Here is a 14,459-nt window from a genome sequence, read left to right on the forward strand (position 1 = left end):
ATATTTTTATTTTTTAAATTATTATTAAATACGAAACATATGTTCTTATTTATAAAAAAAAATTATATTAAAATGAGATAAGATAATATAGATATTTTAAATATTATAGAAATTAAATTAAGATCATATCAAATCATCAAAGTAATTTGATAATTATAAAAATCAAATCAAGATAATATGATTTGATAATCTTCCTTTTTCAACGCTCGCTCTTATCACGAGCTTGTTCTGAGATGTTTTGTTTATGGCATCAATGTCTGAGGGACTTCAATTCTTCAATTGAAGCATTCAAATCGGAGTAAGACGATCCACCTTCTTCAACGGCTATCCTCGCCATCTCCGCAAGTGCCTTGGCTCTTCTTCTCATTTCCTCTGCTTCTTCACCCACCATAATTTGCCTCACTGCCTTCTCTATTGCTTCCTTCTTTATACTATCTCCCACCACTCTAATCCATTGCTGAACACCAACAGCAACCCCTATTTTTAGTACCTGAGTCACCAACTTCTCATTGTAAAATTGCTCCGCCGAAACAGGCCACGTAACCATTGTCACCCCAGCAGCCACTCCTTCCAATGTAGAATTCCACCCACAATGAGTCACAAACCCTCCAACTGCTTCATGATCGAGAATCGACACTTGGGGTGCCCAATCTCTTATAATTAGACCCTTATCTTGCATTCTCTTCTCAAATCCTTCGGGCAACCACTCTTCTTTCCCTCCACTATTCATTCCTTTCTTCACAACCCAAATGAACTGCTGACCTGAAGCTTCAAGACCCATTGCTATCTCCATTAATTGAGAATCTCTGAAGTTTGCCACACTCCCAAAACATACATAAACAACGGAATTTGGTTTCCTTGAGTCAAGCCACTTCAAGCTTTCATGTTGATCGGTGAGGGCTTCCTTCGATCCTCTAAACGCTTTCTCTTCAGCGTCCTTATTGCATAGCGATACTGGTCCTATATGCCAGGCCTTTCTTCCAAGAACTTTCCTGTAATGATCAGCATAAGCCGTCTCAAGCTCATAGAAGCTATTCACAATAACCCCGAAACTCTTCCGGTCGGCTTCTTGGAGTGCTTTAAAAAGCTTTCCAAATTCTGTTTCGACACTACTTGTGACAAAAGCGGGGAGCTGTTTTTTTGTTAGCTTGATCTCATCGGGAAGAGTAGGGATGACAAAAGGCTCTGAATCAGATGACACCTTATTGTAAGGCTCATATGATCTCACACTCTCTGAAGCACACAGAGAGAAGAAACCGGTTCCGTGGAAGACAAGCCGGGGAATCCCACATCTACTAGCAACATCTGTAGACCAAGGAAAGAACATGTCAGAGACGAGGCAATCGGGACGATGTTTTTGGAGCAGTTGCTCAAGTGGTTGTTCAAGCATGTTGCTGGCCCTGAAGAAATTCTGGATCATCTCGGGCACAACCAAGTGAGCACTTTCGCATCCTTCAGGCAATCCTACCTCTTTAGTTGGGAATTTGATGGTAAGAACTCCAATTTCGATACCTAAACTCTTGCTTTTGTCGATTGTCTTGGAGAAGAGTGGCGCGTTGAAAGGGGTGGTGACTATGGTTGCTTTCACACCTCGCGAAGCATATTGCCTGGCCATGTCTACTACTGGTATAATATGACCTTGAGCCATATATGGGAAGAAGAAAATATGAAGTTGACGATGGGTTTCAGTACTCCCCATATTACCTTTCTCGTAGATGACGCGTATTCCCGAGTAGAGAGAATTCAGTTGGGCTATAAATTTCTCATTGAGAGAGAAGGTATAAATAAAGGGAAGTATAAAGTAGGTCAAGGAGGAAAATGCGAGGCAGGCGAAAATACTAACAATTTTCTTTGCTAACGTAAGCACTTGCGTCGGGGAAAAAGGAATCTTGCGCTGCACCCAGCCAGACTTTGTTATGGTTGTCAAGGAAAATACGCTTACATCAAGTATTTAATGGTATAATATATGGAGAAATAGTACTGTGCCAGGACTTGAAAGTCACTATCGAGAGGAATTTTGTTGACAATAACCATTTGATATTTAAATTTTGCTACGTATAAGTATAATCACACATTAATCTATATATTAATATTAATTTATTCATATTTAAAATTTAAATTAATATTATTTTTAATAAAATTTACTTTTTAATCAATCACATCATATTAATATACAGATTAATACATAATTATATTTATAATTATATTTTCACTTCATATTTTATTTATAATAATATGAACGATGTTGTCCTTTCGAACGCGGGATCATCAGATGGTTCCATCTCCAATCAAATCCTCTTTCAAAGTCTCACTTTTTTAAGCTCCACAATTAATGCATCAGCATCCTTAAACGAAGATCCACCTTGTTCCACGGCTCTCTTGGCTTTCTCTGCAAGTTCTCCAGCTCGCCTTCTCATCTCCACTACTGCCTCACCACCACCCATCAATCTTTTCACTGCCTCCTCCACCTTCTCCCTGCCCACCAACGCCGCCTTCTCAACATTAAACGACATCCACTCCAAGCTTCCGACTCGAACCCCAACCCCCAACACATCGGTTATCAGTTTCTCATTGTAGAACTGCTCCGCCGAGACAGGCCATGTAATCATGGGCACTCCACAACTCACTCCCTCCAAGGTTGAGTTCCACCCACAATGAGTCATGAATCCACCCACCGCAACATGCTCCAATATCAATAACTGCGGTGCCCACCCTCTTATTATCAATCCCCTGTTGGATTCCCTAATCCGCTCTTCGAATCCGCTGGGAAGCCAACTTTCTTCTCCTCCTCCTTCACCTTCTCCACTCGATTTGGAGAAGATTTTCCCAACCACCCAAATGAATGGATGCTTGGAAGCCTCGAGACCATGAGCGATCTCAAGGAGCTGTTGAGGTGAGAAGCGAACCAAGCTCCCGAAACTGACATAAAGAACAGAGCCTGGTTCTTTATCAGCCAACCACCTCAAGCAGGTTTGATCGTCGATTGAGGCTTGTTTGCCTCTCTCAGCCTTATCTGCAACATTTCTATTGCATAAAGACACCGGTCCTATAACCCAAGCCTTCTGTCCCATCTGGTTCCTAAAGTACTCAACGTAAGCTGGCTCCAACTCGTGGAAACTATTAATCACTGTCCCAAAGCTTTTCTCCTGTGTCTTAAACATCTTATCAGAAAAACCAGATTTCTCTCGAACAAAAGGCGGGAGCTGAGACCTCGTCAATTCAATCCGATCGGGAAGACCCGGCACAACAAAAGGCTCATGGTCCGAACCCACCGTCTCGTGCGGCACATACCGTCGAATATTCTCTGTGACACAGCGAGAGAAGCACCCATTACCTGTGAAGACCATCCTTCTAATTTGGAGTCCGTCGAAGAGATCAGCCGCCCAGCGGTGAAAACCGTCAAAAACAATGCAATCGGGTCGGTGTTCAAGTAGGAAGAGCCTGAGAGGCTCTCTGAGGGCTGAAGTATCAGTGAAAGGTGTGGCGGACATGTCGATGTCCGGAGAAACGGCGTCGTCTGGCAATGGGAGGGCATGGATTGAGATTGAGCGGCCGGAATGTTGGTCGCGGAGGATGGAGTTTTGGAATTGGAGGACGTTGGTGGGTGTGGCTATGATGGTGGATTTAGCTCCATGGGATGCGAACACTCTGGCCGTGTCTATCATTGGGATCTGGTGGCCTCCGCCCACGAACGGGAAGAAGAACATTTCAACTCTACGAGCTTGTTCAGAGTCCATGATGCAGGAGGGCCGGGGGTGTAGGAGGAACAGAGAAGACTTGGACTGGACGGTAGGCAGCTCCTAGAATTTAAGGAACTGAAGAATGTTTATGCGTTCCAGTTCTTGTGGAAGAGGTTTGTAGAAGCATAGGTTTAGAACAATGCTAACGTCATGGATGACATAGTTTGAGATGATTTGAAATGTGATGTATGATTTGAGTCGGTAATATTTTGTCAATCATCTGAACAGTTATAATAATAAATTGGTCCATTTGTGGGGCCGTCGGTCCCCAAGCATTTTTCAAAGAAAAATGACATAAAACATTTTTATCTTATATAATATATTTATTATAATTAAATAATTTTTTATTAAATAATTATTTATCATTTAATAATAATAAATATATTATATCTTGTATAATATAATAAAAATAAAATAACAGTATAATATAGTATTACTCAACACTTCAAACATACTGTCATCAAAAGCGATGGCGATATGATCCGTCCGACCATTGAGGCCAATGCATCAACAAAATCCATTGCTATAAAAACTTCATACCCTATCCATGGAATCCAATTAAATTAGCAGTCCTAGGCGCCGCGGAGAGGAAGAACGAACTTTAATCGGCTCCTGCAGAAATCTGTACAAGATGCAGCACATCCCAACGACGACAACCAGCTCCTTTTCAGATGGCAAAGTTTAACTCATTCTTCAGCACGCTTATGAAGATCAGGTGGAGGAGCATTGGCAGCTTGCACCTTGATTATCATCATGTAACATGTTCGTGATAATTAACGCTATCACCGTTGCTGCTACAAGTCTCTGTCTCCCTGTTTCGTCCATAACTCCTTTCTCCTCAAAAACATCATCACTCCACTCGTATTATGTAGTTGAATGCATATCTAAAAGAATTATAAAGTGAAGATAATTTTTTATTTTATTTTATTTTAAATAATGATCAATAATATTAGAATTAAGGAACATTATATTATATGAGGCTTGCTAGGTACAATCCGCGAATGCAATTCTCGTGCATCCCTCTCTTTGTCGTTTTGTTCATATCAACTTAACCGAATGACCAAATTAACCTCATTCCAAATAAATGATTTTTACATTTCACAAAAAGCTAAAAAATTCAAAAGTGAAAGATTTTGCCGTTGTCATTAACTCCACGTGAGCCAAATATTTTCGTCATCTCCACCAACAGCGTCGGGCTCATCTCCTCCACCACCGGCGCAGTATTCTTCTCAACTCCAATCTAGGTGAGCCTAAAAGCAAACATTTAGTGAGTAAAAATAAAAACCCACAATCCAAATCATGTTTTTTCGCTCTCCTGTTATGCTACACAAATTAAATCATTATTTCCAGTAACCATAACATCCCCCCACCCCCATTTTCCAAGCAACCAACCAGAAACTCAAATACAACATAAATAACAAAAAAGATGACCACAAAAAAGATATATTCTAAACAAGAAAATTGTGAAACTGAATATAATTTACATACCTGAGAGAAAAAGGTATTTAGGGCTAAGGAAAGGGACATCGAACTCGAGTTGGGGAAGGGGACAATGGTCTTCAGCTGAGGAAGGGAACGACACTATCCAGATAAGGAGGACGAACTGGGACGACGGTCTCGTTTCCAGCTGAGGAGGAAGGCTCGTTGAATGCCGTCTCTGCTTTTTACAGAAAATATGAAGCAAGCGCTACGATTTTAGTTTGAGACCTCTTTCAGTTTTAAGTTTAATCATTGTTTTATTTTATAAATGAAACGAACCGTTTCATCTTACTTTTTCACGTCAAGGGTGCGCGAGGAGTCCCGTAATGCGGGACTGCATAAAGACTTTCTCATATGGTATTGATCTAGAGGAGTATTGATTTATACAAGCATATGTTTAAGACTAAAAATGTCGACTCTTTGCAAATTAAGTAGTGTCGTGTGGTTTCGCATTGGCTACCTCTTCAGGTTTTAGGAGACATATACTTCAATATCTGGGTGAGGCTTCTTGAGTACCGATGGTGCATTTTGTTTTTTAATTAATTGTAAAAAGGTATCGTACGATGATGCATTCACACTTTCAAGAGTCCATTACAGGCTAGGCTGTATGCTACAATATACATGTATATATTTTCGATGGCTCACGAAAAGTTACAAGAAAAGGGGGTAAATTTTATTAGAGGCACCCTATTTTCAGGTGTTTGATTGGTCAAATTGCGAGAGTTTGTTAATGTGCTGGGATCGAGTGGTTCATGTAACACCCAAACCCAATCACAAAGAGAAAGAAAGAAAGAAAAAGACGAGAAGACTGATGACACCCGATTCGTATTTTGTCTTGTACGGTTGGATATGTTATTTGAATAAAAATGTATTGGGCTCTCTCTCTACCTCTCTGTGTCCATGCAGACGCATAAAAGACAATTTTCCACAAATATCCATACAAATACCATATACATATATAAAGGGAAATAAACAAGAAAAATATAAGATATAAGCAATTTTATAGACAGTATAGGTATATTGTTTTGGTCAACTAACTTAACAAGTAAACATATGCACAAACCGCACATAACCCTGAACTTAAACAGAGCATTTTAAAGACCCGGAAAAAAGTGTATACATCCTGCTGAAATATGGCGTACTACAGGCTCAACGATGCCAAAACTGGACAACACATTCCTCATGCGTCATGTTGGTGAGCTTGCCTCAACCGCAACCCCACATCGACTTCGTGGTCATGTGGAATTAAACCAGTGCCATGCAGATTAGAATCTAGCATTTCAGAGGAAGTCCCTGCCTCAATTTGCTTCTCTCCAGTGTCTTCCCCAAAGTTATGAAGCCTACGGCCAATCAAATAACGATCATCACGTATGGAATTGTGAAGATTGGTGAACCAGACATGAAACCTCTTGGCACAGAAGAGCAATAAGCTGATGCAGAGGCATCCCAGCCAGGCAAACCGGTAGACTGCAGAGTTTACTATTAACGGATACCCCAGCACAGGAAACACCCCTCTGGCTAAAACATAAGGTACACATAATGCTGTCAACAGCTTCATTATGATTGGGAACACGATCTCACGCAACACCCAAAGGCCCTGCAGCCTAGAGAAGCCGTCTTCTCTCACTCTCTCGAATTTTATTCGCCAACTTTCATCTACCAGTGGCATCATGTGATCCAACATAACCTGTAAAGAAACCACAACAAACTCGAGAAAATAAATGATAAGTCAACTGTAATAGAAGCAACCTAGACGTAAAAAGAGCTCAATAACTACAATTTGGTCCTCGTCTACACATGTAAAAGACTCAATTGTCCCCCCAAATAAGTTTCTACAACAGTTGTATTCCCCGTTAATTTAGGGTGTTAAAAACCCCCCTTTGCAAAACTCCCAACGTCCTTGTCAGGGCCTATGTCTCAGTGCTCTAGCATCACTAATAACCCAGTAAATAGTTACATTGACTTTATAATTGCAACAGTGGAGCATACTTCAGGCAGTGGGAGCAAAAGCAAATATACCCAAGACAATCCAAACAACTTGTTTATTTATTTGATGCCAACATAAATTGAATAGAATGTGTTTTAAACACTAACCAGTCTAGTCCAGATCTTAAGAAAGATGAGGCCCAATGCCCAATCCTGATACAGTAGGAAAACCGGGCTTTCATCCACAGGCACTCGCATTGGCACAATTACCAAAAGCTCAAATAGAAGCCCAATTAACACAGGGATAACAAAAATCTGGATCACAATAATACGTGAGTCAAAGCATTTTGAAAACCTGGTATAGTTAAAAAACAATAACTATGTCTAACAAAAAGAAACCGACTTCTGTGAGAAATAACCATAATCAAGTCTTACCCATATTGACAAAAGTGCAGAACTCTTGAAGACGATACCACACCACTTGCAGATTCGGTTCAACAAAACTGTAGCCCTCTTAGTTCTAATATGCTCAATAGAGTATCTAGCACCAGCTATGGCAGTCCAAATTACATAGCTTCCAATGACGAAAGCATATAGATCTAAGAAGTATAGAACACCATATTAACATTCTCATCCAGAAGTATGAATAGCTAGAAAATGGATTCAGTCAGACCATTTTACCATTACACTTGATGCCATGAGTCATTGGGAGAAGAGGAATTGCGTTGAAGATAGCCCTTCCAAGTGAAACGGGTACAACTATCAAGGTAGAGTTGAAGATAAGTAGAGTCATCCAAGCCAGCACCAACAATAGGACAATGCGGAGAACAAAGCCATACCTGCTAAAAGACAATAGGAGCAAATTTTATACGGTAGCCAGAGGAGTCTAGAACCAATAAACAAATAACAACAGTTTTACTCAACTCATAAAGTTGCAGTCAGAATGCAAACCTATAATGGCAGGTTAAGGCAGTAACATACAAACTAGGATAGAAAACAGTATTGTTAAAAGGACAAAACTTGATAGCTAAGATTATTCAACAGCTCTTTCTTCCATTGAAGTAATTAGGATCTGCTAACGATTTTAAAACTATGACACATCAAAAAACTTACTCTGAATCAGACCGTTCATCACCAATGTACTCTTCTGAAACATTCGAGTCCTCTGATGCAAGAATCTGTGTGTTTGGATCATCAGCACGAGCAAGCGCCACCAGAGCCCTATCCTGTACACCTACTTGTACTGCCTGTAGTCTATCTTGCCTTCCTGGATACCCATTACCGTTTTCCTGACCACCGTTGTCCTCAGGTCTGGGTAATAAAAAATCTGTTAAGCCAAGTGCCCAGCCAACTGCTGTAAACCAATACCTTAGAAGGGATTTAATTGTTGTCCGTAATTTAAAATGCTCAATGGCAAATGGAATACAAATTTGAAAGAGAAGCATGTCAGCTGGAATTTCAGTAAATGGGTCGGACACCCTGCAAATAAAAAGATAAGATCCATAAGTTAGCAAACAGAGGTGACATATCAACGTGGAAATCACATGAGTTAATCAATAAACAATAGGAGCCACAATGACATCAACCAACGTACGAAATATCAAGCGGGAAAACGGAGGGAGCCATTCTCATCGCAAGTTTAACCGGTAAGAACACCAGCATCACAATCAAACTTCCATAAACAGCAACTGATAACAGAACCCTGCGAGCATGCTTGTGCACAGGGTCATCAATCAAATCACGGAACGGATTGTAGTTTGGATCAGCAGGATCTCGAAGAAAGTACAGCACTCCATTACGCAAGACCTGACAGTGCAAGAAAGGAGAAAATCTTTCAGATCAAAACATAACAGGATAAGTGGTCCAGATATCATAGAATCAATATGATACAATGGCAAAGAATAATACCCCTCTGAGAAGGCTAACGAAAATGCTTATTTGCAGCATGTACACAATTCCTACAACCCAATGAACTAATGAGCTAGCCAAAGGAGAAGCTGATAAGAATTGAACTCTTTGAGACATTGACTTCCCAAACATCCTTATCGTACAGACATCTAGCCACCATCCACACATCAAAGGGAACACCCCAAGTTCAATGACAAGAAGGAAAGCAACTTTTATCATAGTCATCAAATGCCTCATTGCTGCCAAAAACTGCCTGAAGAGAGATGGAATTGTATCTGCTACAGAAGCAATACCATAGAATCTTCCCACGGTCAAAGGCTCACCCTTGGTGTATCGAATCAGCGCAACAATGCCAAGATAGAGGAAAACTAGAGAAAAAATAAAAATATATCCAATGGCAAGAGTTGTAACATCAGAAAGCCGTGATGTAGCAACAGTTGCCCCTTTCAAAAGATCCGTCGAGAGTGGTGAACTAATGTTGTTTGAGGCCTCATTTAGACCACTATAGTTACTCTTCAACATTTCTGCACCCTGACCAAGCATACCATTTTCTTGATTCTCAGATGATAAATTTGTTATTGCAGTTAATGCATTCTTCAATGTAATATTTGCTAAGGAGAGGGCTGTGTCTGTAATTGGCAGAACCGTTGACAAAACTGGACCACTAGCAACAAAGGAAAGCCAAGATACATAATAAAGTATAATCCGGCCGAACGAAAAAGGCACAAAGATCACAACACCAAGGAATATCATATTGCTAGCCAGAACCTGCAGAGACATAGGACCAATTTATAGACCAATCAGAGCAAGAGCAAAAATTGACACAACAGTTTTTTTTTTTTTTGACATTGGAGCAACACAGTAAGTTAGAACAGATAGATTGCAACATTATTATGTCAGGCAGCTCAAGTGACGAGAGATACATGAGAAAAATACACATGCGCCTGCAAAATATTCATGCAGAAAATAAGGCAGATGATCCAATACCAATAACATAGGCCACAACAAAGATAGAACATTTTAAAATCTTACTTAGTAAGTCTTTATCCTTTTTTTTTTGTTACCCTCTGTCAATTGAGTCAAGTGGAACATATTTGAAGTGTTTAACATCTCATCTGAGTGGAAGCAGGAGCCCACCAAACATTATATTTTCCCTGCTTTTTTTACTTAAAAGAAAAAAAAAAACAAAATTCCCTGCTTTCCAACTGTTTCATAGATATGACCCAGCTCTAAATGAATAAGGGGCAGCATCTGACTCCATTCCTCTACTTCTTCCAGTACAATCACCCACCATGAATATCAGCGGGACTAAATCAGTAATATGTGACCCACATGCATTATAAGGTGGTTGATTGTACCAGACCAATTAGTAGAGCCACACCTCCCCATCAGCATACTTATCCAATTACATCCTATTTGGTTGCCATGCCGCGTGCACTTCTACCAAGTTGCATCAACATGCATGGTGATAGTGCTGTAATGATCTGTTTACCCAGTTAAAAGGGGTCTTAAACATGCCAGAATGCCTATATTTGTACAAATAAAAAAGAAATAAATAAAATAAAGATGTAAAACAGCAAACTTAGAGTTGAAACTCATACTAACTAACTAACTGAAATTGCAGACTACCCTTCTAAAGTAATTGATGGTACAAACAATTCTCCCACAAAAATAAAGTAAAACACCAAGAGTGTTGTCAAAGCATGATAGCATGTGAAACCAACTGATGAATGGATATTATAACCAGAAATAACCAGAAAGAGAGTAAAAACATGAGGGAAATAGCAAACTCACAGTGAATGCATTTTCAACCAAATGAAAGACAGGGCCCTGCATGCCAACAAGCTCATCAAAAGGCACATCCTCTGCACCATCAGCATCATCCAAACCATCAAACATCTGTTCAACATGAGCTTCAAGACGAGCTGCCTGAATCTCCCACCGAGCAGCAACATTTTCTGCATTTCTCCTGAGTATTTGACCAGCACCTCCAATCCCTTGTCCTCCACCCACATCTTCAACGTTTCCATCACCGGCATTATTCCTATTAGCTTGCCCGGGAGGTCTTCTTGCAGCACGAGCACCATTTCTGTCCCCTTCATCTTCTCTCTCAGCATCCTGTCCTCCAAGTTCCCGTAAATGCCTGAAGTAATCCCTCAAAGAAGTTGCGCACAGAAAAATAAACACGATGCTGGCAGAAAGTAGAAACCCATGTAGGCAATCAGTAAGGATGAGTGTTATGGATAAATGACTTAGGAATAATCTCTGGGCTTCACCAAAACTCCTCACAAAAGCCAACCGCCATATCCAGAATGTAATGAAAGGTATAATGAGGAGCCAAACAGAAAGGACAAAACCAAGGCGCAGAAAGAATTGCAGAACATGGCAAGCTTTCATTGCCATCCCAACTACAAACTCCTGGAAAGGAAGCCTCGCTGGAGCATTCTCAGCATAAACAGGGGAGAAGGAAAATGCATGTTTGCAGACCTGTAATGCAAAGGGAGTATATTTAATAATGACATAAACTAATCTCCAAGCAGAAAGCTAAAATCATTTTAACCATAAACCTATGCTTCCCGGAGAAACACAACTCTACCCAAACCCAAATCATGTTAACCATCAACCTATGCTTCCTGTTGAAACGCTATGCTACTCAAACCCACAAGGAGAAACGTAAGCCACCATTGTGCTTCAGCTTGCATGACATCAAGCCGACCATTTGCGATTCAGTGGCTTAGTATTTGCCTAATGATATTCTTTTATTGTCATCTTCCTAACAAAACCATAAAAACGTTAAATTTTACATTTTAGAGCCTAGGAAAACTAAATCATAGTTCCTTAAACATAAATTTCAAAGTCGACAGTCTTTTTTTTTTTTTTTTTTTTTTTTATATGTCGGGGAACCTCTCCAAGGCAGGGCCCTTTGGACCCACCCCTGCAGAATAAACCCCGGTTCCGTGCACCGGGGTTCATTTTAAATGTTCACCAAAACATAAGTACGAAAATAAGGCTAAAACCATTTCAAAGATTGGTCATGCTATTCTCATAGTTGTAAGTTACATTGCTTAACACTAATTGCTACACCGCAATATCTAAATTAGACACTATTCTCAACAAACATGTCACAAAAACACTTCGGCTCAGTTCAACTCTCAAAGGCAACTACTTGTCAAACAATTCTTTCTGTTTGAATCTATAACAGCTAAAATTCAGCTAACAAGTCAAAATCAACACACAAAAGAGGCACACTAATAACAAATTAAAAGAAGGAGAAACCTAAAACCCTAATTATAGACTTTTTAAAACGATGTTTCAACATTTCTCTCAATCAAACTATCAATCCAACGAAAAACAAAAAAAACAAAAGCCCTAATCACGCCCTCTTTAATCGATATTTCAAACTTCCACCTAAAATATTCATAAATTTCATTAAAAAGGAAACAAGACCATCACAATTTGAAAAAATTAACGTTGAACAGAGAGAGATAGATAACCTCGCACTGGCGAGCGTTGCTGTGATTGAGCCACTGCAAAAGGCAATCCTGGTGGACGTACTTGATGCTTCCGCTACACGCACACGGGAAACGAAGCGGGTTATCGGAGTCACCCGGGTTCCGGCAGATCCGGCACACGTCCTCCTCTTCCTCCTCCTCTTCCTCCTCGTACCTTTCTGCCAGTTTCGTCGGCGCTTCGTTCTCCTTAATGCCTCCAGGTTTCGACGAAGTGGCAGAAGAACACGACAGTTTGACGCCAGCATCCGGGGAGATCTCCATGTGGACGGTTTCAACGAGATGATGGATCGCGAGGAGAGACGGAGACCAGGGATGGAAGGGAGGCTTTAATTAGCGTTCCGAGTTTGCCCCTTGTGGGCGGTTTTATATTACTGTTGCGTCCCGATAGGTTTCCAATGAATCTAATCTATTAATTACGTGGATGTCGGTTAAACAGCCTCCGCGTAATCTGATGACGTGGACGTGGGTATAGGTCTGTCACATAGTGCTTCGAAAAGTACAAACTTACGTTTCGGGCTGGTTTGGATACATCGTTCAAAATATTTTGAATGATAATGTAAATTTTAAATTAAGATAAGATAAAATAATTTATAAAATTATATAAATTTAAATAATAGGATAAAATAAGATAATTTTTTAATTTTTAAAATTTAAAAAAGGCATAAGTTTAATTATTTTAATTTTTAATCAAATTGTATATTGTTCATTATTGTTCACATATTGAACCTGTTCACATAAAATTTATTGATAAATTTTACTGTTTATTACTATTCATATACTATTTATATATTATTGATATACTGTTCGTTGCTAGATTTTATTGTTTATTATTGTTTATTTAAATTTATAAAAATATATAAATTTAAACAGGGATATAAGATAAAATAATTTTTTAAATTTTAAAATTTAAAAGAGATATAGGTTTTACTATTTTAATTTTTAATCAAATTGTGTACGGTTCATTATTGTTCACACACTGAACCTACTTCGTTCACATAAGGTTTATTGTCAAATTTTACTGTTTATTACTATTTACATACTATTTATATACTATCGATGTATTGTTCATTGCTAGATTTTATTGCTTATTTAAATTGATGGTTTTAAAAAAATAAATAGAATTTTATATTTATTTATATTTTAAAAAAATAAATACATAATATTTATACACTTTATTATTGTAAATGTCATTTGTCTTCATAAATTTTGTTATCATTATATTTTTAATAAACAAGTCGGTCAATCAAAACATTATATTTTATATTAAATAGATTTTGTTGATTTCAAAGTTTATCAAGTGTATAACCTAGACTTGACCACAAGTGTGGTGAAGCTTTCTAGATTAAGATTCTTTATTATTTTTTATTGAGATTTTAAGTCTAAATTAGGAGATATTGACATGAAATAAATTCTATAATGGTTATTTATATGGGTAATGATACACCACTAATTTATTTATAATTTATAAATAATTTTAAATATAATAATAATTTTTTATTATATTTAAACACATCAAATCATTAATAAAGTCAAAATAAAATTTAAAATAATATTATTTTCTACATAATTGTATATAAATTGTAAATAAAAAATAAGTTTATTATTTTTCTATTTATATATAATATGTAAGGGATAAAATATATCACATCAAGATATTTGCTAGGCCGGTCCAATGGGAAGAACTCATTAAGAGGAAAGAATAAAAAGAGAGAAGAAATGAACAAAGAATGAGCGAATGGAGAGTGTCAGGAGGAGAGGGAGAAAGTGACATAAAATAAAGGAAAAATAACATCAAGCAAGAAGCACAAAATAAAAGGAGGTGATACAGACTAGTTAGGGGACTTTTGGTAGACTTCTTTTGAAAGGTTTCTTCAACCTTACTAAATGAGTTATA

General features: G+C 38.5%; 3 protein-coding genes across 4 annotated transcripts; all 3 read right to left on the reverse strand.

The window, feature by feature from the left end:
• Positions 1–83: 83 nt before the first annotated feature.
• On the reverse strand, positions 84–1,840 carry LOC122313743 (scopoletin glucosyltransferase-like). The gene has a single exon (XM_043128956.1). It carries the CDS (start codon positions 1,697–1,699, stop codon positions 251–253), a length of 1,449 nt encoding a protein of 482 aa, XP_042984890.1. The 5' UTR covers positions 1,700–1,840; the 3' UTR covers positions 84–250.
• Positions 1,841–2,195: 355 nt separating this feature from the next.
• On the reverse strand, positions 2,196–3,927 carry LOC122313744 (abscisate beta-glucosyltransferase-like). Its single transcript, XM_043128957.1, has one exon. It carries the CDS (start codon positions 3,735–3,737, stop codon positions 2,301–2,303), a length of 1,437 nt encoding a protein of 478 aa, XP_042984891.1. The 5' UTR covers positions 3,738–3,927; the 3' UTR covers positions 2,196–2,300.
• Positions 3,928–6,188: 2,261 nt separating this feature from the next.
• On the reverse strand, positions 6,189–12,919 carry LOC122313192 (probable E3 ubiquitin ligase SUD1). 2 transcript variants are annotated; one of them, XM_043127967.1, is made up of 9 exons: positions 12,548–12,919; positions 10,848–11,540; positions 9,054–9,821; positions 8,740–8,951; positions 8,259–8,624; positions 7,827–7,987; positions 7,581–7,744; positions 7,314–7,460; positions 6,189–6,906 (listed from the first exon to the last, which is right to left on the reverse strand). In XM_043127967.1, the coding sequence occupies exons 1-9, from the start codon at positions 12,824–12,826 to the stop codon at positions 6,400–6,402; spliced, it is 3,297 nt and encodes a 1,098-aa protein (XP_042983901.1). In that variant the 5' UTR covers positions 12,827–12,919; the 3' UTR covers positions 6,189–6,399. The 2 variants fall into 2 exon arrangements, with proteins under 2 accessions (XP_042983901.1, XP_042983902.1); XM_043127968.1 differs by having other exon boundaries at positions 7,827–7,984; positions 12,548–12,918.
• Between the last annotated feature and the right edge of the window lie 1,540 nt (positions 12,920–14,459).

Source organism: Carya illinoinensis, chromosome 6, assembly GCF_018687715.1.
Source record: "Carya illinoinensis cultivar Pawnee chromosome 6, C.illinoinensisPawnee_v1, whole genome shotgun sequence".
In the NCBI taxonomy this organism is placed as follows: domain Eukaryota; kingdom Viridiplantae; phylum Streptophyta; class Magnoliopsida; order Fagales; family Juglandaceae; genus Carya; species Carya illinoinensis.